The sequence below is a fragment of the Odontesthes bonariensis genome, chromosome 9, assembly GCF_027942865.1.
Source record: "Odontesthes bonariensis isolate fOdoBon6 chromosome 9, fOdoBon6.hap1, whole genome shotgun sequence".
NCBI lineage: Eukaryota > Metazoa > Chordata > Actinopteri > Atheriniformes > Atherinopsidae > Odontesthes > Odontesthes bonariensis.
The window spans coordinates 6338994-6365242 of NC_134514.1; the positions used below are offsets into that span (position 1 = coordinate 6338994).

Here is a 26249-nt window from a genome sequence, read left to right on the forward strand (position 1 = left end):
TCTGGACTACTTTAGATAAACATTTAATGGGACTTGGGAAAATAAATCATGATTTATTTCACACTTTGACACAGAGTGATGCACAGTAACATGGCAGAGTGCCAACGACCGTTAGCAGTTGTGCACGTTTCCTCATTTGACTTTTGAAATTCTTGTAAAACTGTTTAACTTGTCACTGCTATGATGAGCGTTTGGTATTACTACAGCGTGTCGCTACGTTTTAACTCAGTTAAGTTCACAAAAAACAGAATATTAACACGACTGACAGTCTAATTCATCATATTTTGGGATTAAAGACAAAAAAAGAAACCTTTGAGCTGAAATGCAAATTAACATATTAAGAACAACCTATGTTAAACCTGCTACAAATAGCAAAGTTAGGTAGATCTGTCATCAGAAAACTGAACAGCCGATACTTGTCCATCAGTTTTCTCTAAGCGATTAGGACACGAATCACTTGATTTGCTCATTTGATTAGTCTTTGGCTCGAATGGAGATCTAGCGTCATCATCATCAACTGTCTAGTGATGATTTGGCATTCATCAAATAACCCCTAAACATACATAATCATCTGTTAGGACTCATAATTAAAACTTTTAACATTTCACTGTGGTGGAGATGCACGATCAGCATTATTCAACAGTCTCAGCAAAATTAAGATTTCAACTCGACACATTCAGGCAGGTATTTGAAAAAAAAAGAAGAAAAAAGGTGTTATATGTGCAGTTGAGGAAGCAACAACCACATGCATAACCCAACAGGTTGTTCTGGCAGGAAGAAATGAAACTCTGCCGCCTCTAATCGTATTTCCTCACAGTCAGTTTAAAATCATTGCTGCCACTTCCTGGGGAAATTCACCACACGATTGATGTCTAATGGTGCACTTCTTATGATAGTTTTAGGTGAATTCGAGTGATAAAAAAAGTGCATTATTACAAAGCCAAACTGGTTAATTTAGAGGAAAATGCATGGACCTATTATTCAGCAACCCTAACATACAGTTAGTGGTTATCAGCAGTGAAGTAAAGGCACCCCAACTGTGCAAAGAGGGTGTGACAATATACAACTGCTGACCCCAATGGTTACCATTTATAGGACAAAGTTATCGTGGTGTGTTTTACAATAACATATACATCAAGAATGAAAGTTTTTATTTTAATTTTATGTACATAACATTATGAAATGTTACCCTTTGTCAGGAGCTCACAGCATTTTTCATACAAAATGATAAAACACTAGCTTTTTTATATACTAATTGGCCTGTTAAAGCAATAACGAAGCTTTGTGTTGATTTCTATTTGGGGTGATTTAGCAAGTCAGGATTTACCTCCAGGACCTACACGAGCTTTAAACGCAGTCTGCTGGCAATTACACTAAGCGAGCACTATATCATTACCACAAGGAGCAATCTGGGGAGACGTAAAAAGAAATCCTCGTAAAAAGTCCGCTGCCAATAAGTTAATAAAAAAATTGTTGTAAACATACCAAATTACAAGGAAATTCAAGTGAAAAATGAGCTGCGTGTACAGTGTACCGTCGCCATCAGGAAACACAAGAATCAACATGCTCGTGTGAGTCAAGCAGCGCACACATCCTCCAGAAGAATACCTGCATACATGTTAAAGTACGTCTTAAACAAAAAGAGTTGTGACCGACCACACCTTTTCTCAGCATCAACATCCAACGGTGAGCATAGTTTAGGGTGGCATATCAGTAACTAAGACAAAGTGACAAAATCATTGCTTAAATGTGAGACAAACTGTTAATGAACAAAGCTGCATCATGTTACACTCTAATGCAAGAAGAGTGCTTTTACCTTGTTTAATACATTTTAATCCAGAAAGTTGGACAATCAAGGCATCCAAAGTACAATTTGGTTACACAAATGGGTGGAGGGCCGTTATTTAATAACTTTTAAGCTATTCATTTCACACACTAAAGCTATTTAAGTATCGTTATCTGCTTCCTGTTACTGTAAAAAAACAAAAAAGAACTTTTCATACATGTAAATAAGAAAGTGTAGAAACAGATACTTGTGATCAGCCAACATCAGCTGACTGAAACGAGGGTCAGGCTATAAGAGAAAAGCAGCATTGTGTAAAAGGGTCGATTCAAAGCTGATCACTGTAAGTCATCACTGATGGGACATAACGAGCGTTCAGATCTGTCTGATGAAGCCCTGTTTTGTGACCGTTTGGGATTATTCTGAGGCATTTTCAGACATCTGGCACCCTTTTTTGTGTGTTAGCAGACTGGAACAAACAAAGACGACACAGACTCCGCTGAGCCTGTTGTCAGTGACAGAGAAACAACAGACTGTCGACTACTGTGGCACATCTTTCCTGTTCGGCCTCTGCACGCTCTGCTGGGGACTGGATTAGCGGAGTAACCCAATATATTTCCAACCCACTCGACTGTGTTTGGACGAGGTTTACAACAAAAACACAGAAGCATCAGTTAGCGGGTGAAACCTTAAACCATCTGCCTCTTCAGTATGTACATCCCCTGTGACAAGTCTTTCAAGAGCTGACCAACCGGGTGTTTACTTTGGCGGGCTCTCCTCCGTGGGATTAAACCACCTCTTCTTGAGTTCATCACTACAGGGGCGCTCTAGTCAGTTTTTGAAGGCCCCGTAGCGACTGGCTTTGCTAATGAAGGTCTTGAGCAGGTCATGATCCATGTCTGCAAAGGCCTGGGTCTGCGTGACAGCTGTTAGGTGGTTGACACAAAACTTGAAGCAGAACTCCTCCAGGTCCTAAAAATGAAGAGGGCTATCTGGTCAGTGCTGAGGAGTATAACCGACTAGCTACTGTGCAGGCCCCCCGCCACCATGGTGTCTGACTGTGTGTCAGGGGCTATAAGCTTACCCGCGCCTCATATTTGACAGCAGCAGAGAGCAGAGTGATGGCGTTCTCTTCAGAAATGCCTCTCTTGATCGTTTCCTGACACAATCTCTTTAGCCTCGTCTCTCTGTAGAATGTAGCCAAATCTAAAAGTCCTGCACACACACACACACACACACACACACACACACACACAGACACACACACACACAGCTGAGCGTTTAAATTTCCGGTTCCCTCGAGCTGTAAAGAATATCAGTCCGTGTTACGGCTTACCAATAGCATCCTCTGGTGGCAAGTTAATAGTGTCTGTGTAGAGATACTCCAGGAAGGCTCTGTAGACCAGGTATGAGAACTGGTGAATTTCTATGGCATCTTCATCCGTTTCATTCAACAACGCACGGAAATGCTCACACCTGGACAGGCAAGAAAGGAAAACACAGCCGTGAATGATTACGGATGAAACAAACCTTACTGCAGCAGCTCACGGCTGGATGCCAGTCTGCTTGTTCACAAGTCTCCAGTTATTCCTCCGGATCAGACTAAATTATCATATTTATTTCAGACATGAAATCAGTGTAAACAAACCCAGCAGCATCCTAAAAATAACAGAGTAGTGTAGAAAACAGTGTTGATCAACTGTCAGACACTGACAGGTTATTTGTTCTCACGTTTAACAGGAGACAACAGCAGTGGAAATCCTTTCCGTTAAAAATAAAAATCCCTTCACAACATCAACTCAAGGGGGGACATATCTATGTTCAAGTCTACGATAAAGAGACGACTTAAAAAAAATATGCAAATCAACTCATAAACCGAAGAACGCAGAGAAAAGACACAGACGGAGCCGAAAACTGTCTTTAAAGGATCGACTGGAACCAGAATGATAGGAAGAACACAAAAAGCAAGAAGGAAGTTAATGTCTGATTAACAGAAACCAGTAAGGCCAGGTGTATATATCCTGGTTTTTATATCCGAACACCGAAAGAGACTCTGCAGACGCGCACACCGCTTTTTCAAACAAGCCTGTAGGTCAGCCACACCGACGCTTCCCATGAATGGGTGTGTACATTCTCTATAGTTCATTGGAAACGTGTGGCTCACAGCAGTTCTCCTGCAAAGCCCCTCATCAACCCAAGTGTTGGGAATTTTCCTCTTCTCCTCCCTTTCTTTTTTTTTATCCGTTACGTCTTTTTCCTTGATGAAAGCGCATCCAGGTGCACGGGTAATCGTCGTGCTCAAATGTTTGAGCTGCGCGCCAACAGGCACAGAGGAGTCCGTCGGTTCCTCGAGGACCGGTGAAAATGACAACATTTGCATGATACAAGCCTTGTGCTGGAGCGTACTGAGAAACTGAGAACTGCCTTTAAAGCACGAGGAGGCAGTGTGATGGCATTTATTGATCATTAGAAAGAAGGCAGGAGAAGGTGGATGAATTATGGGGTGTTCAGAGATGAAGTGTCTGCTTAGTTTCATCCAAACGCAGCAAAGTTCAGTGCAGATAAAGTTAAAAAACAACAAAAAAAGACACCATAATCACTCCATGTTTTTGGTGATTACCTACAGAGGCACTCTAATGACCACATCCTGCTGTTTTACACTACATATGGAAATGTTGTGTCCTATCACTTCTGACTTTGTGAAAAACACACACCTTATTCTTATGAAAATGTAATGACTTTCCCCCACCACCTCCCTCTGAAACAGTCTGGATTCCCCCTGGGGAGGCCTTGCATTTAGCAAACCTCTGACCTAAAGCAACAAGTTTCTTTGGGTAAATGAGTGAAACCATCTGCAGCGGCAGAGCCAACCACCTGACGCCAACCTGAGCTAGCTGCATTTCACCTGCTGAACGGCTGAAAGCTGGAGACGGCTGCAACACGTGCCTGGGGGAGATCTACAAAGGAAAACAGTTCTTTGGGGATGTCCATGCTTTCCTGACTTCAGGCAGGCGGACGTCTGTCAAGGATGCTTGAAAAGAAATCTGATTTCATGTTCATCAAATTACAACTGAGCCTTTAAAAACAGGTTTTACATAGTCAAGAACTGTAATTCCTTCCTCTAATTTGGATCTAAACAGGCTCAAATTATCGTTGAGAGTCGGCCCTTTGCTGATATTCATTATGTAGCTTTAATTTGAATATGGTTATATCTGAGTCAGTAGAAATATTTCTGGGCCTCTATTCAAATAAATAGTAAATAAAGCTTTTGTTTTATTTAAAAAAATAAAATAAAATAAATAAATAGTAAATAAAGCTTTTGCAGCCCAACATATTTATTCAATTGATTGACATTATCAAACTCAAGATTAATTTTCAAGGGCATTACACACACACATGTGTATGTGTATATATATATATATATATATATATATATATATATATATATATATACACACACACACACACACACACACACACACACACACACGTCCTGGGACAAAGTGGAGACGAGTAGTTGAAAGTTATAGCTCGCTGCCTTTTTCCATATTTCCCTCCTTACGGGCCTCTGCTTCTGATAAACTGATCACATTTTTGCAGACCCTTCTCATCCCCCCTCACTGCTAATCTCTCACAGCTCTGTCTCTATCATTTCTTCTCAGAATGCAGCACAACAAACAACCGAGTTTCATTCTATCCCGAAGCATCTTTTAACATGTAATTTGGAGAAGTTCTGCACAGTTGCACATTTGTGTGAGCATACGCAATAAGGGAGACAGGGCAGACAGTCTGGCTCCTTCCTCCTGACAGTGCAAAAGAGCAAGGGACTGGAATGCAGATACTCCGTGTTCAAATGTTGTTATAAAAAGAAACACGGGAAACAATAGGCTGCCCTGCGTCTCCATGACTAACAGGACACAGCGTCTCCCAGATGAGGTTTAAATATAGGAAAACAGCATACAGCGAGTGTGAGTTACTTTTATTTTCATGGAATAAGATCCCCACGTGTCTTCTTTCATAATGGAGACAAAATTAACTAAATTATTTTTATCATGTTGCTAAAACTCAAAAGAACAGAATTCAGTAGGATAAAAGGGTGCTTCTCTTCCCCTGAAAAGCCCAAAAATATTGTTTTGCCAAGTGTTCTCATTAATAATGATCAAGCGCGAGGGTGAATAGGAAAATGTTTTCTTAAAAACTGAGTGCAGAAGGGTGCAGGCCCGATAGAAAAGGACTATATTTTATATAAAAGCAACTATATTTTGTAACGTGGTTTCACGACATAAAGAAAAACAATTCAAAAGCAACGTGTTAGAGCAGATGTTGCCTCTCACCAGACTTTACACTGGCCTGAAAAACAGGGAGCAGTTCAAGATAAATGTTCATTCCATAAATCTGCAGGTGAATATAACCGACTGGTTAACTGGTTTGGAGGGTTTTTACCTGATCTTCAGCAGGGCTTTGTGAACATGGATGCATTTCCCATCAACCATGAATTTCAGGTCAGAAATCTCTGGGCTGTCAAACTCCTTCTTCAGAGACTGGGCGACCGTCAGGTAGTCATCTCCATCTGGAAAAAGCACGGAGAAGCGAGTCATTTTTTTGGTGCTGGACTCTGTCTAGTGTCCACTTTAAAGTCTTTTAACAGCTGCCAAGTTCCAGTGTAAACTAACAGTACACACCATATGAACATGGCATCACATTTTCTTATAAAGATGACAGAAATGACATTTAAAAGACGATTTCTTTAAGAGTTATAGACACGACTCTCTCATAACAGAACAGAACGGCCATACAGGCAAATAAAGATGTGCCTGTCACCATTTGTTGCTCTGACCCGACAGTCAAATGGGTAATAAAAGAAAAGACTCCTCTCGTGAGAGTGGTGATCGTTAATTCAACAGATCCTTATGGGATATCATTCGCTTTACAGTGTAAACAGAAAATGAAGCTCCAACAAGTGACATGTTAATGCTCCTCAGTTTGAGCAGAGTTCATATAAACATCTGTTTGACATGAAGAGGAAATGCAGCATCCTGTTTATTTCTTAGACCACTGCCAGGAATTTGCACCTATGACACACAGATATGTGCCGACTGCATAATTATCCCCAACTGGTCAAAAGGGTAAACATGACAATGGAAACCATTTGAAATATTCAACCGAATTTCCTTAATCGTTGACCTCTACGACCCTCCCTCCGTCTTTATACATCTTCTTCACAGGTCTTACCCACGGACAGAAGATGCCACGTGACTGCGGGGGTGGCGAAGCAGGCGAACACGTCGTCGGTGCTGCTGAAATGTGTGAGGTGAGGGCTGCACACAGCCTGACCCCGACACTGACCCCACATCAGGACCTGTCCGCTCTGCGTCTTGGCAGCTGATGTGTGGCTGGTGTGACATGCAGCCACCTCCACCATCCTGGCAAGGAAATCAGAATTCAAACCTTTTAAGTACCTGTAATGCACAGCTTTCGCATAAAATTACATTCATTACATTTAGAAAAGAGGTAAATCCATTAATCCTCAATAATCCTTTTATTATTGATGAATAGAAGAAGATTTACAGTACTTTGGAATCAGCAAAACTCTTTTTATTGATTGTAAATAAACAATATACAGCCCTCAGTGATGAATGACTGTCACCGATATGATGCTGTACCTTTAGAACAGCGTAAAGCGATGTACCAACCTCTCTTTATCCGTGTTTATTGCAGTGGGAATAGCTTGGTTGCTTTTATTGCCTGTTCCCAACTGTCCATATGAGTTGGCTCCCCAGGCGTAAACAAAGCCCTCGTCTGTAAGCGCCAACGTGTGTGCATATCCACACGCTACCTGTGTTTGGAAGGAGGGGTATTTTTAAGGGAAAACACAACAATTGTGTAAAACGTTAATAAAAACAGAACATTTGACAATTTTAGCTCAGCTTGAAGTTGATGACAGCAACGTGTCTCAAAAAAGCAGAGATGGGGACAACAAAAAGCTAGGAAAGTGTGAGATTATAAAAGAAACCGATGGAGGAACATGTTGATAATAATCAGGTTAACTGGCAACAGGTCAGGAACATGAGTGGTATAAAAAGAGCACCTTTAAAAGGCAGAGTCTCTTACAAGTAAAGCTGGCCGTTTCTAAAAATTGTGGAACAATTTAAGCACAGTGTTCCCAAACATAAAGTTCGGTAGTATTTCTATAGTACATATCATCAGCTGAAGACGTCTCTGTGAGCAGGGGACACATGTCTGTGTGCCCTCAGGCAGCTCTGCATTAAAAACAGACATGATTCTGTCATGGAAATCCCTGCACGGGCTCAGGAGACCTTCCAGAAATCACCGCCTGGGAACACAGTTCACCGTGACATCCACAAAGCGGCCATGAAACTGGCACATCTGGAAAGGCACCATCAAAGCTGAAAGGTATATACAGGCTCCCGCACAGATGATGCCTTCTCCAAGGAAGGCCTTGCATATTTCAGCAGGTCAATGCTAAACCACACACTGCTTCTATTACAAAAGAATTTCATTTTGAAGACTATTTTGTGACTGCTTTTGAAAGAAGGGGGGGGGGGGGGGGGGGGTGCTACACACATGGCTCTGAGACGTGTTGCAGCCACGAGTTGTTTTTTCTTGTAATCAGAATCAGAAAAGATTTTATTGCCAAGTAATTTTCACATCACAAGGAATTTGGCCTGGTCTGTTTGGTGCAATAAATTTAAATTTTTAGACCTTTAATTTTTTTATTAAATTTTTAATTCAAATAAAAAAACAATTTTTAATATATGTATATATATATAATAAAATAAAATAATGTAAAATAATAAAAATATATGTACAAAGTATACATATATAGCAAAACGTCCAACTTACCTGGACTATGTTGACACCTTGGAGGGCAGCGATCCTGCACGGTGTCTGTTGATTTCCATTGTTGCCCAAACCCAGCTGTCCATTGCAATTGTAGCCCCAACCATAGACCTACAAAAGACAAAGTCAGGGTATGCCTTATACCTTCATAAGGACAGTGGTGGAGGGTGGTTTTTTGTGTGTTTATGGCTCACTCCTAAAAGCCTATTGTAAAGTATGCTACTGACCACTTCTCTTGTGGAATCAGAGCCACCTCTTAGCTGTATTTTAGGTTTAAGTTAGATTAACTGGTTAAGTGGGCAACACAAGCTCTGAGTCTCAGCTTGCGGCCCTTTGCACAGTCTTCCCGCTTCTCTGCCCACTTTTCTGTGACCTTCCACTTTCAAACGAAGGCCACGACTTCCCAAAAGTAAAAGAATAAATATATAAAGCGAAAGGATTGGGTACCTCTCCATTGTCCAGAACAGCCATAGAGCAGAGCTGACCGCAGGCTATGTTGACCACCACTTTGTTCTGCAGGCAGCTGCTGACCCGACGGGGTGTTGGCTGATTGGCAGTAGACCCCGAACCTACTTGGCCAGAGTTGTTGTAACCCCATGCAAACACCTAGCCACAGAGATAAAAACTCACTGTCCACAGATATACTGAGTAGAAAACACACTCCAGTGAGGACACAAGAGAGGTTGACTTACCTCTCCATCTGTGGTGAGGGCAATAGTGTGGTGGGAGCCACAGGCCACCTCTGTCACTCTCTTACTAAGGAGGTTGGTGGACACCAAAGCAGGGGTCAGTCCATGGTTGGTGGTCCCATTTCCCAGTTGGCTGTAGCCATTGTGGCCCCAGGCAAACACCTCACCATCTACACAGCAGTGAGTAAACTCTTATTCATGTTGTAAACAGTCGAGTTCACCCGATTTACAGCCAATGCTCAACACTACTCTCACTAGGTATCCTTTATTGTTTTTTTTTTAATGGAGCTTAAATATTTCTGAATGACAGGGAAAACACATCCAAAGTGGGACATTCAAGAGAAAACGAATAAACTTAGACTGTGTGTGGATTTTCACTGTCCGGTCTCTCTAAAATAGGATGTGGAGTAAGTTAAAAATGACTTAGCTGTAAATATCGCCCGATAAAAGGTTAAATAAGAGTAAAGACGCCTGGATAAAAGACACAATACCAAAATTACATGAGGCATTTAACATAACTGCCACTAGTGATCAGTCACAGCTCAATGCAATCAGAAGGTGGTGTAAAGTGGTGCTATGCTTCAAATGTGGAGTGATACACACTTCTGCCTGTAAGTGTGGTCCTGTTTACAAGGGTTTTCTCTTCCTCTGCATCCTGATGAAATTTCACCCCGAGGACAAATAAAGCTTTTCTGAAATGTTGCATTCTGAAGCGATTACCTGCAGTGGCGATAACCACATGTGGTCCTGTTCCATAGCTCAGGGACACAATCTTCTTTCCACACAAGACATCAATCCTGCGCGGCTCGATAGTGCTTTGAAGGTCTCCGAGCCCCAAACAGCCGCTGCAGTTGGTGCCTAAAGCAAAGACCTGCAAGCAGCAAACGCAGCTGAAGTGCAACCGATGCTCAAAAATTAAACGGAAACTCCACACTAGTGTTCACAGATCTTTACAACCACGAGCAGACATTACGGAGCACTTTTATTCTGCTTTTCATGGAATAAAATAACAAAACTAAAGACAGACATGATAATAGAACCACACTGGGATCCGAAGCTGGCCATTTCACTGTGTTGAGAAGTCTTTCCTGAAGAAAAGTTTCAATGCTCTTTGGCAAGTTGCATTATCCTTAAAAATACTTTGCCATCATCAAACCTCCTTTAAATTGGTCCCACATCATCAGTTATTGGGGAAATTTACATGTTTTCTTCAAGCAGTCAGATTTATGGGTTTCATTTGAGTAGTTAGTATACATTACTTTGTGTCAAAAAAAAGATTTATGGGGGGTAATAAAAGTGTGATTTATGAGGGGGGTAATAAAACGTCATTTGACAGGTGACCTTTTGACCTCCGTATGTCCTGTCACATCAAAGGGTCAGCGATAACAAGTGGCTGGTGGTGGGGGGTTAGGGGTGGGTGTTAGGGGGGTTCAATATGTTTGAGTAGTAACAGTATTGACAATCAAATCAAATTTATTTGTATAACACATTTCGTGTACAAAACAATTCAAAGTACTTCACGTAAAATAAAAGCAAATCAAGTAAAGTCTTTCATTGTCAGATACACAGAACAACAGAGTCGGGCACTGAAATTCATGACATAAGTACGCTAACAATAAATAGGCAATATAGATACTATAAAATATACATTTTACGTTAATTACTAGTGCTATACTGAACATATAATACACTTAATAGCCTATGCTAATCTAAGACCTATACTAACCTAGAAACCCAAGATAAAAATACAATATTGTGTAATATTGCATGTTTTAGTGCATTTCAGCAGGGAGTGTAAGAAGCATTAAAATATATAAAAGAATATAAAGAGAAACAAATAAAATAATTTAAATTCATTTAAAAACAAGCAACTATCCAGATAAATTAAAATATATCGTGCAGATTCCACACATAGACACATGAGAAAAGAAATGTTTTTAACCTGGATTTAAAAATGTCTCCATTTGGTGAAAGTTTAATCTCCGCTGGCAGTTTGCAGCATAACAGCTAAATGCTGCTTCTTTGTGTTTTATAAATAAAAAGATGGTAAACTGTCAAGATTTAAAATACTGCGTTCTTGATTGTTTCAAAAAGTATGTAGACAGGCTGTAGATAGTTTAAATGCTAATATGTTAAAGTTTACACGAGACAGTCAGACGATTCAAATCGCATTGTGGCAAATCAAGGAGTGAGTTTCCACAGCAGGGGTCCACGGGAACCTGTCAAAATGGGTGGTTTCAGGGTAAGTGATGAATACAGTAAAAAGGCTGAATTTCCAGTCTCATCCCGTAAGGTGACTTGGGGGATGTTGGAGGTGTGATAAGAATCCAGCCTGACTTTAAGAACCAATGAGATGACAGGAGGGTGGGGGGTTTTGGTAATGGATAAAAATAAAAATAAAAATGTCTCTATTTGGTGAAAGTTTAATCTCCATTGGCAGTTTGTTCCACTTGTTTGCAGCATAAAGCCTGATTTATACTCGAAAACCAGGTCGTCTGCGTGTGTGTCGCAGTTAACGCAGATACTACGCAGACACTCTGGTGCACCTCCTCAAAATTGTAACTCACCGCAGACAGTGCCGCAGACATCGCCGCAGGGAGGAGAGAAAGGAGGCGTCTGATTGGTCAACTCTACATCCGCTCTACACTATGCGTATTTCCGGTTTGCTAACCGGCTGACGCTAACCGTGACGATTCTTTCCCTCTCTGCCAGCTCCAGTTGTAGCAATATTTCTTCTATTTCTAGATCGATCAGCTGCATCTCAATCAAAGTGCGCATTCGTCCAGTCGCCATTGTTGTTGAATGACCTCCGTAACCGTAACACCCACAATCCTAGCTTGTTCGTGATTGTCCCTCTTGCGTTGTGGCGTGGGATTAACATAGCGCAGACAGCGCTTCAAGGCATAAATCAAAAATAACTGCGTCATGTCTGCGACAAGCTCACTGCGACACACTGCTGCGAAGTATACACGAGCCTTAACAGCTAAATGCTGCTTCTCTGTGTCTAGTTTAAATGCTAATGTTAAAGTTTACACGAGACTGTCAGACGTTTCAAATCGCATTGAGGCAAATCAAGGAGTGAGTTTCCACAGCAGGGGTCCACGGGAACCTGAAAGAAAAAAAAAAAAAAAGGATTATTCAAGAAAACCCTTGAAACAGGAAGCACAAAGAGTTGTTAATGGAACCTCACACCAACAGTATATCTGCATCCGCACCAGACAAGAATAACTCAATAAACTGGCTTATGTTACCCCTCATACTTTATGTTACTTTGCTGCTAAAAGACTTATTTATCTCCAGTTGAGCAGTGTAAAGAACATTTACTCAACATTTAATTAGCTATATTCAATATGATCTGCTGTATTCAATGCAATTTATTATTAATAAAGGTAATCACACACACAGCCAGAGACAAACAACGACAAGTTTTCAGGAGTGCTGACAGTTTTCTATTCTCAGGTAAACTTCATCTCAGGGCAAATACTAAACCAGACAGATTTGTCAGCCTTCTTCAGGTAGGCTACTTCTAAATAGGAGTCTGCACACCTATTAACTAACCCGGGGTGAATAAAAGCTTACAAAAAAAACAAAAAAAAACCTTATTCATCCATTGTTGTGCAACAACCCAGAAGTAGATCTCCCAGGGATGTTTAGAGTTGAAATTAAGAATGATTTAAGTTTAAAAAAAATAAAAATAAAAATTTAAAAATAAAAAACAAAGCAGATGTAAAAGAAAAACCCACCTAACGACATGCAGAGAAATAAACTACAGTCAAAATAAAGTTTTCAAACAGAGTTCGAGCACGCTCCTAAAACACCTGAGCACCAAGTTACCCAGGAAGTGATCAGAACTGATCAGAAGTGTAAAGAGATAGATGTTCCAGGCAACTACAGGCTTAGAAAAAATTATTTGGAGATAACGGTAAGTCACTCGTCTAGCAGAGTCAGGTTCTCAGCTGTCATCCTGAGAACTACCAATGTCTGATTCTATCTTTTATTCTGAGATCTTGTGAATTTCCAGTTAAACATTTATATCAGATATGTGTAACAGATAGTTAGATGTACAAGTCCCATCCTGCATTTACTGTTACAATGTTAACTCAAATGTGAACTAAATCTTCAACCTTTTAGGCGTGCAATGCAATTGTCCAACCAGGAACTGTAGAAAATAACCCAGCTTTATGGTGAATTACACCTAAGCGGCATCAGTGTAAAGTATAAGCTTCAATAAGCCAATTCACATATATTACTGATAAAATAATGTTAATATTGCAACATTCCAAAATAATGGACCTGAATCCGACTTAACGTCTGATTGTAGTATTAGGAGATAACCTAAGTGTACTGAAGATGTTAACCAGCAAACAAGGCCTGAGTTCATTCAGCCTTAAAGACTTTCAGACTCTGCTTATCTCCAGTTGAGCAGTGTAAAGAACATTCACGCAACATTTAATTAGCTATATTCAATATGATCTGTTGTGGTCATTGCAATTCATTATTAATAAAGGTAATCACACATGGCCAAAGACAATCAACTAAGTTTTCAGGAGTGCTGACAGTTTTCTATGCGTTAAATCTCAGGGACACTTCATCTGAGAGAAAAATACTAAACCAGACAGATTTGTCAGCCTTCTTCAGGTAGGCTACTTCTAAATAGGAGTCTGCACACCTATTAACTAACCTGGGGTGAATAAAAGCTTACAAAAAAACAAACAAAAAAAACAAACAAAAAAAAAAAAAAAACCAAAACCTTACTGATTCTATCTTTTATTCTGAGATCTTGTGAATTTCCAGTTAAACATTTATATCAGATAGTGTAACAGATAGTTAGATGTACAAGTCATATCCTGCATTTACTGTTACAATGTTAACTCAGCATGCAAAGAAAACATACTGATCTCCTGGAGACTCAGAATTAAATATAATAAAAAATGATCAAAGTCTAATCTTTCTTGAATTGTTTAAAACATTGGTTACTGCTTCAGCTCCGTTTTGTGTTGTTTTTATGATAGTTTATGTCCCCACGAAAGAATTGATTGAGCTGAAATTAAAACTCCATGCTTTAGTTTTGCATAAAGACCTTATAAATGTACACTTTATGCCCACCAAACTCTTAGATTTTACATGAATGTAACCTTAAAACCAATACTAATATTATTCTTAAGCTTGATTTGTAAAATATTTTGAACATGAACAACTTTTCTTGATCTTATGTACTAGTAATTTGTAGATTTTAAATCAACTTAAGCTGAAGGCGCTAGCCAAATTCTTTAACTCCATTTCCCCACCTTGGTTTATTTAAGACAACTACGTATTTATCTTAAACAGAATACAGGCACACAATCGGTTCTAGTCTGGAATAGCTACTGTAGTGGATTTTTATTTTTATTATTATTATTTTTTTTATCAAGTGAGTAAGAAGACTACTCAGATAATAACAAGACAAAATCCAGATTTTGTCTTTCCTTATATTTATTCAAAGGCAGAATATAGCATCAAAGAACAAATAAGCCTCCTCTGTTCTATATCTAAGATAAGATAGGTGTCTCTTAAAAAGCGAAACGTTATTTCATTTAACTAAAAGAGGGCAGGAGGGTTAAATTAACCACACAATATTAAATATTCTGCATCTAATGATTCATTTCTCAAATCTTTGAATTACTACTCGTGCGAACATTTCATGACACAGAAAATGTATCCTAAATTGTATATCCAACCAACATGAAAATTCCATCCACTGCAAATGATGGCAGCAATAACCAGTGTTTCAATCTTATTCTACTTTTTATTACCATTACCATTATTTTATAACCAAAGAAAAACTATGCCTTTCAACAAATTTAAAAACTAGACTGGATACAAATTAGCACGTTCACCAAATGCAGTCTAAAACAGCAATCAAAGAGATGATAGATTCATTTCAGAAGTTGGGTATAGGGAGACTTTCCAATAAAGAATATCAATTTGCTATCTGGAGGGACCAACATTGGATATAAATCAGTTCATTTACATGTTGAGGGTCGACTAAGATAAAATAATCCTAGTTTTCCCCCCGTTGTTCTTAATATCTGACCATCCCACACCTGGACTCAAAATAGTGTAACATGATGTGGAAAGTTTGAAATGCAATGAAATTACACACAAACTGTTAGACTGGTATTCAGCATCCGAGCCAATGTCCCACAGTTAGACCTTGTGAGGGTTCTAACCAGAGATGTATAGTAACGAAGTACAACTACTTCACTACTCTACTTAAGTACTAAAATGCTGTATCTATACTCTACTGGAGTATTATTTTTTTCTCATACTTCCACTTTTACTTCAGTACATATTTTAAAAGAGTTTAGTACTTTTACTCCGATACATTTTTATGTGCTGCATCGTTACTCGTTATTATAAACGCACACACACACACACACACACACACACACACACATAAAAACGTACACTCATTCATGCACAAACACACCCACACGCATACAAACACGCAAATATGCATATAAAAACACACACAGAGACACACAAGCATGCACACAGTTTAAGAAGGGGAAAAGTTGTAAAGAAAAAAAAAGCACAAGCAGGGAAGAGAGGGGAGGGATGCTTTAAATGGAGAGGGGACATGCTTGATCTGTTTGTTCACAAAGAGTTAAGCCCAGTGTTTTCAGGTGTTCTAATCACTTTTTGTTTTTTACATGGCATTTGTATTTGTATGTGGCCTACTGGCCTTGAGATTTTTTTTAACAAGTTGAAAGAAAATGACAAGGATGAAAAGAAAATGTATAATGTGTGAAGTGATGGGAGATGCTTTAAAGGGGGAAGGGACATACTTGCCAATACATATTCTTTTGTTCAAAAGAGTTAAGCGCAATGTATTTAGGTGCTCTTGTACACTCCGCTGTACTGCTGTGACAGCCAAACATTTTGAATAATATAAACAACTTGATTTTCAAACTTTCGACTGATTTCTTTAATAACTACATTACACAATACTTTTACTTTTACTTTCAATACTTGAGTAGTAATTTTAAAAATAAACTACTTGCAATACTTAAGTACAAAACATGTTTAATACTTTAATACTTCCACTTAAGTACGGTGCTTAAAGAGCACTTCTACTTCTACTCAAGTCACTTTTTTTTGATAGAGTACTTGTACTTCTACTCAAGTCTGAATCGTTTGTACTTTATACATGTATGGTTCTAACACTATTCTTTTCCTGAAATAGTTGAAAAACAGCCACATTCCACAGCAGCTTCATCAACCGCGCTAAAAATATCAGTGAAGGGGATTCTGGAGACACGTTCGAGGGTGATGATGAGGTTACCGGAGCATCCCCCGGTGAAGCTGCTTCACTGATATTTTTAGCGCGGTTGATGAAGCTGCTGTGGAATGTGGCTGTTTTTGGGGGGAGTAGACACAGAGTAAAATCTTCCGTGACTGCGGGGGGTGGGCGGGAGGGGTCATTGATGTCCTACTGAGGCCTGGTCAGATTGTCCCTGCATGCACGTGCCACGGAAAACTCTTTCGGTCCTCGCCGCTCTCCACACATTTTCGGTCTAAAGCGTTGCGGGGTCTCCTGACTGTTTTACTGGGTAGTTATGTAAATAAATATATATATAAATGTCTCTTCCAAACCGGCTCCAGCCTCCTGGACTGCGGGTAGATTTCTTTAACTGCCCAGCTGCTGTGTAACTACGGCTCTGTGTGGGGATGATTTACAGCTGATCTTGACTGACTACCAAGAAACAGTGTAAAGAAACCTGGGCTTTTTGATAACTGGGTTAGTGTAGATGTAGTTGACAATGTTCCGTTAAAGGTGCAGGCTTCAAGAAGATAGCATTTGACATTTAAACGGATCACCTTTGCGCTCTAACGCAGCTTAGGCTAATAGTACTGACGCAGAGTCAGTCCATCATTCATGAAACACGCTAGATGTTTTTGCTGGGCGATAAAAGTACGCTGTAAAGTTTAACAGCACCCCAAACTGCAGCTTCCTAAATAACTAGTCATTTGAATCGATCTTTTCAACTATTTCAGGAAAAGAATAGTGTTAGAACCATACATGTATAAAGTACAAACGATTCAGACTTGAGTAGAAGTACAAGTACTCTTTAAGCACCGTACTTAAGTGGAAGTATTAAAGTATTAAACATGTTTTGTACTTAAGTATTGCAAGTAGTTTATTTTTAAAATTACTACTCAAGTATTGAAAGTAAAAGTAAAAGTATTGTGTAATGTAGTTATTAAAGAAATCAGTCGAAAGTTTGAAAATCAAGTTGTTTATATTATTCAAAATGTTTGGCTGTAACAGCAGTACAGCGGAGTGTACAAGAGCACCTTTAAACATTGAGCTTAACTCTTTTGAACAAAAGAATATGTATTGGCAAGTATGTCCCTTCCCCCTTTAAAGCATCTCCCATCACTTCACACATTATACATTTTCTTTTCATCCTTGTCATTTTCTTTCAACTTGTTAAAAAAAATCTCAAGGCCAGTAGGCCACATACAAATACAAATGCCATGTAAAAAACAAAAAGTGATTAGAACACCTGAAAACACTGGGCTTACTCTTTGTGAACAAACAGATCAAGCATGTCCCCTCTCCATTTAAAGCATCCCTCCCCTCTCTTCCCTGCTTGTGCTTTTTTTCTTTACAACTTTTCCCCTTCTTAAACTGTGTGCATGCTTGTGTGTCTCTCTGTGTGTGTTTTTATATGCATATTTGCGTGTTTGTATGCGTGTGGGTGTGTTTGTGCATGAATGAGTGTACGTTTTTATGTGTGTGTGTGTGTGTGTGTGTGTGTGTGTGTGTGTGTGTGTGTGTGTGTGCGTTTATAATAACGAGTAACGATGCAGTACATAAAAATGTATCGGAGTAAAAGTACTAAACTCTTTTAAAATATGTACTGAAGTAAAAGTGGAAGTAGGAGAAAAAAATAATACTCCAGTAGAGTATAGATACAGCATTTTAGTACTTAAGTAGAGTAGTGAAGTAGTTGTACTTCGTTACTATACATCTCTGGTTAGAACCCTCACAAGGTCTAACTGTGGGACATTGGCTCGGATGCTGAATACCAGTCTAACAGTTTGTGTGTAATTTCATTGCATTTCAAACTTTCCACATCATGTTACACTATTTTGAGTCCAGGTGTGGGATGGTCAGATATTAAAAACAATGGGGGAAAAACTAGGATTATTTTATCTTAGTCGACCCTCAACACGTAAATGAACTGATTTATATCCAATGTTGGTCCCTCCAGATAGCAAATTGATATTCTTTATTGGAAAGTCTCCCTATACCCAACTTCTGAAATTAATCTATCATCTCTTTGATTGCTGTTTTAGACTGCATTTGGTGAACGTGCTAATTTGTATCCAGTCTAGTTTTTAAATTTGTTGAAAGGCATAGTTTTTCTTTGGTTATAAAATAATGGTAATGGTAATAAAAAGTAGAATAAGATTGAAACACTGGTTATTGCTGCCATCATTTGCAGTGTATGGAATTTTCATGTTGGTTGGATATACAATTTAGGATACATTTTCTGTCATGAAATGTTCGCACGAGTAGTAATTCAAAGATTTGAGAAATGAATCATTAGATGCAGAATATTTAATATTGTGTGGTTAATTTAACCCTCCTGCCCTCTTTTAGTTAAATGAAATAACGTTTCGCTTTTTAAGAGACACCTATCTTATCTTAGATATAGAACAGAGGAGGCTTATTTGTTCTTTGATGCTATATTCTGCCTTTGAATAAATATAAGGAAAGACAAAATCTGGATTTTGTCTTGTTATTATCTGAGTAGTCTTCTTACTCACTTGATAAAAAAAATAATAATAATAAAAATAAAAATCCACTACAGTAGCTATTCCAGACTAGAACCGATTGTGTGCCTGTATTCTGTTTAAGATAAATACGTAGTTGTCTTAAATAAACCAAGGTGGGGAAATGGAGTTAAAGAATTTGGCTAGCGCCTTCAGCTTAAGTTGATTTAAAATCTACAAATTACTAGTACATGAGATCAAGAAAAGTTGTTCATGTTCAAAATATTTTACAAATCAAGCTTAAGAATAATATTAGTATTGGTTTTAAGGTTACATTCATGTAAAATCTAAGAGCATACAAGAGTTTGGTGGGCATAAAGTGTACATTTATAAGGTCTTTATGCAAAACTAAAGCATGGAGTTTTAATTTCAGCTCAATCAATTCTTTCGTGGGGGCATAAACTATCAGAAAAACAACACAAAACGGAGCTGAAGCAGTAACCAATGTTTTAAACAATTCAAGAAAGATTAGACTTTGATCATTTTTTATTATATTTAATTCTGAGTCTCCAGGAGATCAATATGTTTTCTTTGCATGCTGAGTTAACATTGTAACAGTAAATGCAGGATATGACTTGTACATCTAACTATCTGTTACACATATCTGATATAAATGTTTAACTGGAAATTCACAAGATCTCAGAATAAAAGATAGAATCAGTAAAGTTTTGGTTTTTTTTTTTTTGTAAGCTTTTATTAACCCCGGGTTAGTTAATAGGTGTGCAGACTCCTATTTAGAAGTAGCCTACCTGAAGAAGGCTGACAAATCTGTCTGGTTTAGTATTTTTCTCTCAGATGAAGTTTCCCTGAGATTTAACGCATAGAAAACTGTCAGCACTCCTGAAAACTTAGTTGATTGTCTTTGGCCATGTGTGATTACCTTTATTAATAATGAATTGCATTGAATACAACAGATCATATTGAATATAGCTAATTAAATGTTGCGTGAATGTTCTTTACACTGCTCAACTGGAGATAAGCAGAGTCTGAAAGTCTTTAAGGCTGAATGAACTCAGGCCTTGTTTGCTGGTTAACATCTTAAGTACACTTAGGTTATCTCCTAATACTACAATCAGACGTTAAGTCGGATTCAGGTCCATTATTTTGGAATGTTGCAATATTAACATTATTTTATCAGTAATATATGTGAATTGGCTTATTGAAGCTTATACTTTACACTGATGCCGCTTAGGTGTAATTCACCATAAAGCTGGGTTATTTTCTACAGTTCCTGGTTGGACAATTGCATTGCACGCCTAAAAGGTTGAAGATTTAGTTCACATTTGAGTTAACATTGTAACAGTAAATGCAGGATGGGACTTGTACATCTAACTATCTGTTACACATATCTGATATAAATGTTTAACTGGAAATTCACAAGATCTCAGAATAAAAGATAGAATCAGACATTGGTAGTTCTCAGGATGACAGCTGAGAACCTGACTCTGCTAGACGAGTGACTTACCGTTATCTCCAAATAATTTTTTCTAAGCCTGTAGTTGCCTGGAACATCTATCTCTTTACACTTCTGATCAGTTCTGATCACTTCGTGGGTAACTTGGTGCTCAGGTGTTTTAGGAGCGTGCTCGAACTCTGTTTGAAAACTTTATTTTGACTGTAGTTTATTTCTCTGCATGTCGTTAGGAGGGTTTTTCTTTTACATCTGCTTTGTTTTTTATTTTTAAATTTTTATTTTTATTTTTTTTAAACTTAAATCATTCTTAATATCAACTCTAAACATCCCTAGGAGATCTACTTCTGGGTTGTTGCACAACAATGGATGAATAAGGTTTTTTTTTTGTTTTTTTGTAAGCTTTTATTCACCCCGGGTTAGTTAATAGGTGTGCAGACTCCTATTTAGAAATAGCCTACCTGAAGAAGGCTGACAAATCTGTCTGGTTTAGTATTTGCCCTGAGATGAAGTTTACCTGAGAATAGAAAACTGTCAGCACTCCTGAAAACTTGTCGTTGTTTGTCTCTGGCTGTGTGTGTGATTACCTTTATTAATAATAAATTGCATTGAATACAGCAGATCATATTGAATATAGCTAATTAAATGTTGAGTAAATGTTCTTTACACTGCTCAACTGGAGATAAATATATCTTTTAGCAGCAAAGTAACATAAAGTATGAGGGGTAACATAAGCCAGTTTATTGAGTTATTCTTGTCTGGTGCGGATGCAGATATACTGTTGGTGTGAGGTTCCATTAACAACTCTTTGTGCTTCCTGTTTCAAGGGTTTTCTTGAATAATCTTTTTTTTTTTTTTTCAGGTTCCCGTGGACCCCTGCTGTGGAAACTCACTCCTTGATTTGCCTCAATGCGATTTGAAACGTCTGACAGTCTCGTGTAAACTTTAACATATTAGCATTTAAACTAGACACAGAGAAGCAGCATTTAGCTGTTATGCTGCAAACAAGTGGAACAAACTGCCAATGGAGATTAAACTTTCACCAAATAGAGACATTTTTATTTTTATTTTTATCCATTACCAAAACCCCCCATCCTCCTGTCATCTCATTGGTTCTTAAAGTCAGGCTGGATTCTTATCACACCTCCAACATCCCCCGAGTCACCTTACGGGATGAGACTGGAAATTCAGCCTGTTTACTGTATTCATCACTTACCCTGAAACCACCCATTTTGACAGGTTCCCGTGGACCCCTGCTGTGGAAACTCACTCCTTGATTTGCCACAATGCGATTTGAATCGTCTGACTGTCTCGTGTAAACTTTAACATATTAGCATTTAAACTATCTACAGCCTGTCTACATACTTTTTGAAACAATCAAGAACGCAGTATTTTAAATCTTGACAGTTTACCATCTTTTTATTTATAAAACACAAAGAAGCAGCATTTAGCTGTTATGCTGCAAACAAGTGGAGCAAACTGCCAGTGGAGATTAAACTCTCACCAAATGGAGACATTTTTAAATCCAGGTTAAAAACATTTCTTTTCTCATGTGTCTATGTGTGGAATCTGCACGATATATTTTAATTTATCTGGATAGTTGCTTGTTTTTAAATGAATTTAAATTATTTTATTTGTTTCTCTTTATATTCTTTTATATATTTTAATGCTTCTTACACTCCCTGCTGAAATGCACTAAAACATGCAATATTACACAATATTGTATTTTTATCTTGGGTTTCTAGGTTAGTATAGGTCTTAGATTAGCATAGGCTATTAAGTGTATTATATGTTCAGTATAGCACTAGTAATTAACGTAAAATGTATATTTTATAGTATCTATATTGCCTATTTATTGTTAGCGTACTTATGTCATGAATTTCAGTGCCCGACTCTGTTGTTCTGTGTATCTGACAATGAAAGACTTTACTTGATTTGCTTTTATTTTACGTGAAGTACTTTGAATTGTTTTGTACACGAAATGTGTTAAACAAATAAATTTGATTTGATTGTCAATACTGTTACTACTCAAACATATTGAACCCCCCTAACACCCACCCCTAACCCCCCACCACCAGCCACTTGTTATCGCTGACCCTTTGATGTGACAGGACATACGGAGGTCAAAAGGTCACCTGTCAAATGACGTTTTATTACCCCCCTCATAAATCACACTTTTATTACCCCCCATAAATCTTTTCTTTGACACAAAGTAATGTATACTAACTACTCATTTGACCTAAACCGAAGAAAATCTCTTTATTTAATCACAGAATATCCCTTTTATCCAACCATCCACGGTCCGTGACTGCTTTTCTTTAGCCCTCTGTCACCTTGTTTTCTTCTGTTTAAGTTTAAGGGATGGTTTGATTTAAGCTTCTCTGTAAAACTCAGTTTCTTACAGCTACATGTGCCCATTTGTTTTTCCATCTCCTTTTTGTGTATTCTCTCCTTTCAGACATATTTATTTGATTTTATTCTCGTTTTTTTTTTTTTTTTTAAAAGATATAACTGACTGGAAACAACAAACATCTTTTGCCACACTGAGCTGAATTACCATCTTGAAAGAGTTTTCTAATCTTTCCAACGTTTCCACTGACAGCTCTCCAGTTTGGGCCATGTTTCGTGCAACTTGGTGCAACAGCCTGTGAAGCTTTGCAAGCTGTTTCTTAACAGCCGTCTCATTTGGGTGTCAAAGCTCATGCAGGAATTGGTTTTAGAAATGCAAATTACAAGGCAGTTGTTTTCCTCACGATTGAGTGATTCAATAATTGTTTCCTCTACATCATCTAAAAGAAATTATGCAAAAAAACATTTACAGAAAATAGAAAAACAACTTTTTCGGCATGTTTATAACATATCTGAGGTTTATTTTTATATTTTTACTTAGTAAATGGGTTGAATGGAGATCTTCTAAGTATGGTGATTCGATATATTTTGCCAGGGGGTTGTACTGATAAACCCATGAATATTTAGTGAGACAACTTACCCTAAAAACTCTCGTTTATCATTACGGTAACATGACCAAACATTTAACCTTATCTGCCTCCTACCTTCTTGTACAGCACGTGTAACATTAGTAAGAAATGTACAGAAGTGTTTTATTATCATTATTATTAGTATTTGTTAATAACATTAATCATGGATTCCATACTAAATCTAATAGAGTCAATAAAACCCACCAAAATAAATGCTTCACCAAGTGTTTGCTCTGAAACCTCACCTGTGTCAGGGGAAAACAAACGAGCAAAGCGAGACAGATGAGGCATGCACAACACCTTTCCATGGGATAAAAATAGAGCTTGCTTGGGTATTAGGCCGATATGGCTAAAGATAACCCCATTCTATCTGCTTATCTCTGCGCGGAGAACTGCCCCTTATATCAGAGAGTGAGAAGCCAGAGGCACTTTTGTTTAATCGGCTGTCAAAAACGGGTCAAATCAACACTGTGAAAAAGATCAACTATACTAGGTCTAACTGCACACAAGAGTATTAAGACACCCTTGCTTTGAGCACAAACGTTACCTCATCATTAACTGTCCCATAGAGAGCTTCATTTGCAGCACTGCCAAAGACACAAGCCTGCCGGATAAGCCGTAGTTCCTCAGGAGGAAGGAGTGCAAACACTGGCCACTTCCCCACGTCCAGCATGCTACTCAGCTGTGAAGACAGAAAAACACACTGTTACACTGATCAGAATACAAGTTAAAAAGGTCTAACAAAACTAAGCTGAAAGAAGGGCAATGCATGAATATTACAAAGAAAAAGGCACTGCGGAGCAGAGCCGGATCTGTATCAACAAATGCATAAAGTTAAAAACTGAGAGGATAAGTTATGCACGAGAGATCCCGTATCTTAAAGTGTCAGCATCTTTGTGCTGAGCCCAGGTTTGCAGACACTTTAATACACATGCTGACTCAGCTAAACAAAAGAATGTAAGTTTACTGATGGGATGAGAAGGGTCCAGTTTACACCATTTCAAACATTTTTTTGTGGCATAGCCACAAATAAAGTCTGAATCAGTATCGGTCAAGATACAAGTCCATGTTGTGTCAGTGCAAGACCAAAAGATTAGATTTTAAATGTGCTATATAGCGTTTTAAATACAACCCACTGTTGAAAAATAAATCAGTGATTTCCGACGCTTCCGTGTATTGATGTATGAAAAAAATATTTAAAAAGCAGACTGGAGTCGGGTCACAACTGAGATGTCTGTGTGGTCTTAAAATGATAAAACATCTTGGCTAAAAATAAAAAAAATGGAAGCCCAAAAAGGGATAACAGACTCAGAACTTTTCCTCTTTCATTGATCATCTCTCTGGCATCCCTGCTTACAACATTTCCAGCTAATAATCCAAACTAGAACTTCTAATTTAATATTTATATTATATTTAATGCCAATATTTTTGTACTTCAAGTACTTCCCTCTTCTGGTAACCCAGCTGAATTAAAAGCTCTTTGTGTTTCTACCACCACGTGTGCCTCAGTATTCAATGGAGATTAAATATATGATCTATGTGGCTCTTTCTGTACTTGTGTAAGTCTGCTGTCTTGCGTTATCTGGTCTAATGTGCAGCTCACACTATATAAAAAAAAGCATAGAAGCAATAACACTCCATCCAACATGGCTGAATCACAACACCAGGCGCAGAAAATCCACTTCTAAATCTGATTTAACGCACTTCAGCTTCTCAAAAGGCCCTTATAAAGACATGTTTCAGTCATCTGGCAAACACACAGCTGCTGTCTTATGAGTGATAATGTGAAGTTGCACTTTAGCATGAACCCCAGCCCTCCCTAAACCCCACCCCGCTTCCGGGAAATGTTCCAACCACTTAAAATGCCCAAAGAGGAATACAAACAGACAACACAAAAGCTAGGCTCGCTGCCTAAAACCTGCAGCCTTATAAACTGGAGCACAAAAGGTTTATAATGTACCGTCTATAATCCGCAAAAAAAAAAAAAAAACTACCACCTAAAAGAGCACAATCCAACACAAAACTATTGAGCTAATTAGCATTGAGAAGTCTTGTTGCTCCTGGAAACAGTAGACCCGCTGGAGGCTCCAACTGTTGACGTTACCTTTTGCTGTTGTTCTGGCCAGTGTTTCGTCCACGATGTCGTTTTCTATTCAACGGCGAAACTCACACTTTTCTGAAGTAATCATATCAATAGTGTAGCGTGGGTCAGTCTATTAGCCGTGGCTGCGCCTTGTTGTAGCTAGCTTTGACCACTACATCATAACCTAAAAAAACAAAACTTACCCTCAGCTTACTTCCTGTAGTCCGATGGTGCGTTCATAGGGGGTCGGAGCTTGGAGCTTCGACGTTTTCTGTGTATCAGACGAGGACAGTGCAGTAGGCCTTGAGTATGGAAGTTTTTCTGTGCCATCAGAGTTTGATTACGAATTTCTAATATCGAATTTTTACAGCATCAAAATCAGACTTTGAATTTGAAAAACCAACAGTGTAAAAAAAAAATTCAGTGTAAAAAAATCAAACTTCCAAAAATTCAGTGGAAAAAAATTCAACTTCCAAAAATTCAGTGGAAAAAATTCAGTGGAAAAAAAATCAACTTCCAAAAATTCAGTGGAAACAAATCAAACTTCAAAAAATTCAGTGGAAAAAAAATTCAACTTCCAAAAATTCTGTGGAAAAAAATCAACTTCCAAAAATTCAGT

The 26249-nt window shown here is 38.3% G+C and overlaps 1 protein-coding gene across 1 annotated transcript; it reads right to left on the minus strand.

Moving 5' to 3' along the window:
- Positions 1–1136: 1136 nt before the first annotated feature.
- On the minus strand, positions 1137–25851 carry rcbtb2 (regulator of chromosome condensation (RCC1) and BTB (POZ) domain containing protein 2). Its single transcript, XM_075472862.1, has 12 exons — positions 25652–25851; positions 24095–24229; positions 10054–10204; positions 9337–9503; positions 9092–9250; positions 8648–8755; positions 7477–7619; positions 7016–7206; positions 6227–6353; positions 3120–3259; positions 2868–2998; positions 1137–2755 (listed from the first exon to the last, which is right to left on the minus strand). Exons 2-12 carry the CDS (start codon positions 24218–24220, stop codon positions 2615–2617), a joined length of 1584 nt encoding a protein of 527 aa, XP_075328977.1. The 5' UTR covers positions 24221–24229; positions 25652–25851; the 3' UTR covers positions 1137–2614.
- Between the last annotated feature and the right edge of the window lie 398 nt (positions 25852–26249).

Bases quoted from the DNA above. Each gene is read 5' to 3' on its own strand.
- rcbtb2 (XM_075472862.1), bottom strand. From the start codon at position 24,220: ATGCTGGACGTGGGGAAGTGGCCAGTGTTTGCACTCCTTCCTCCTGAG. The intron at 9,251-9,336 runs GTAAGTCAACCT...CTCTGTGGCTAG, and splicing joins CCCTCACCACAGATGGAGAG to GTGTTTGCATGGGGTTACAA. The intron at 6,354-7,015 runs GTAAGACCTGTG...TGCTTTTTCCAG, and splicing joins GTGGCATCTTCTGTCCGTGG to ATGGAGATGACTACCTGACG.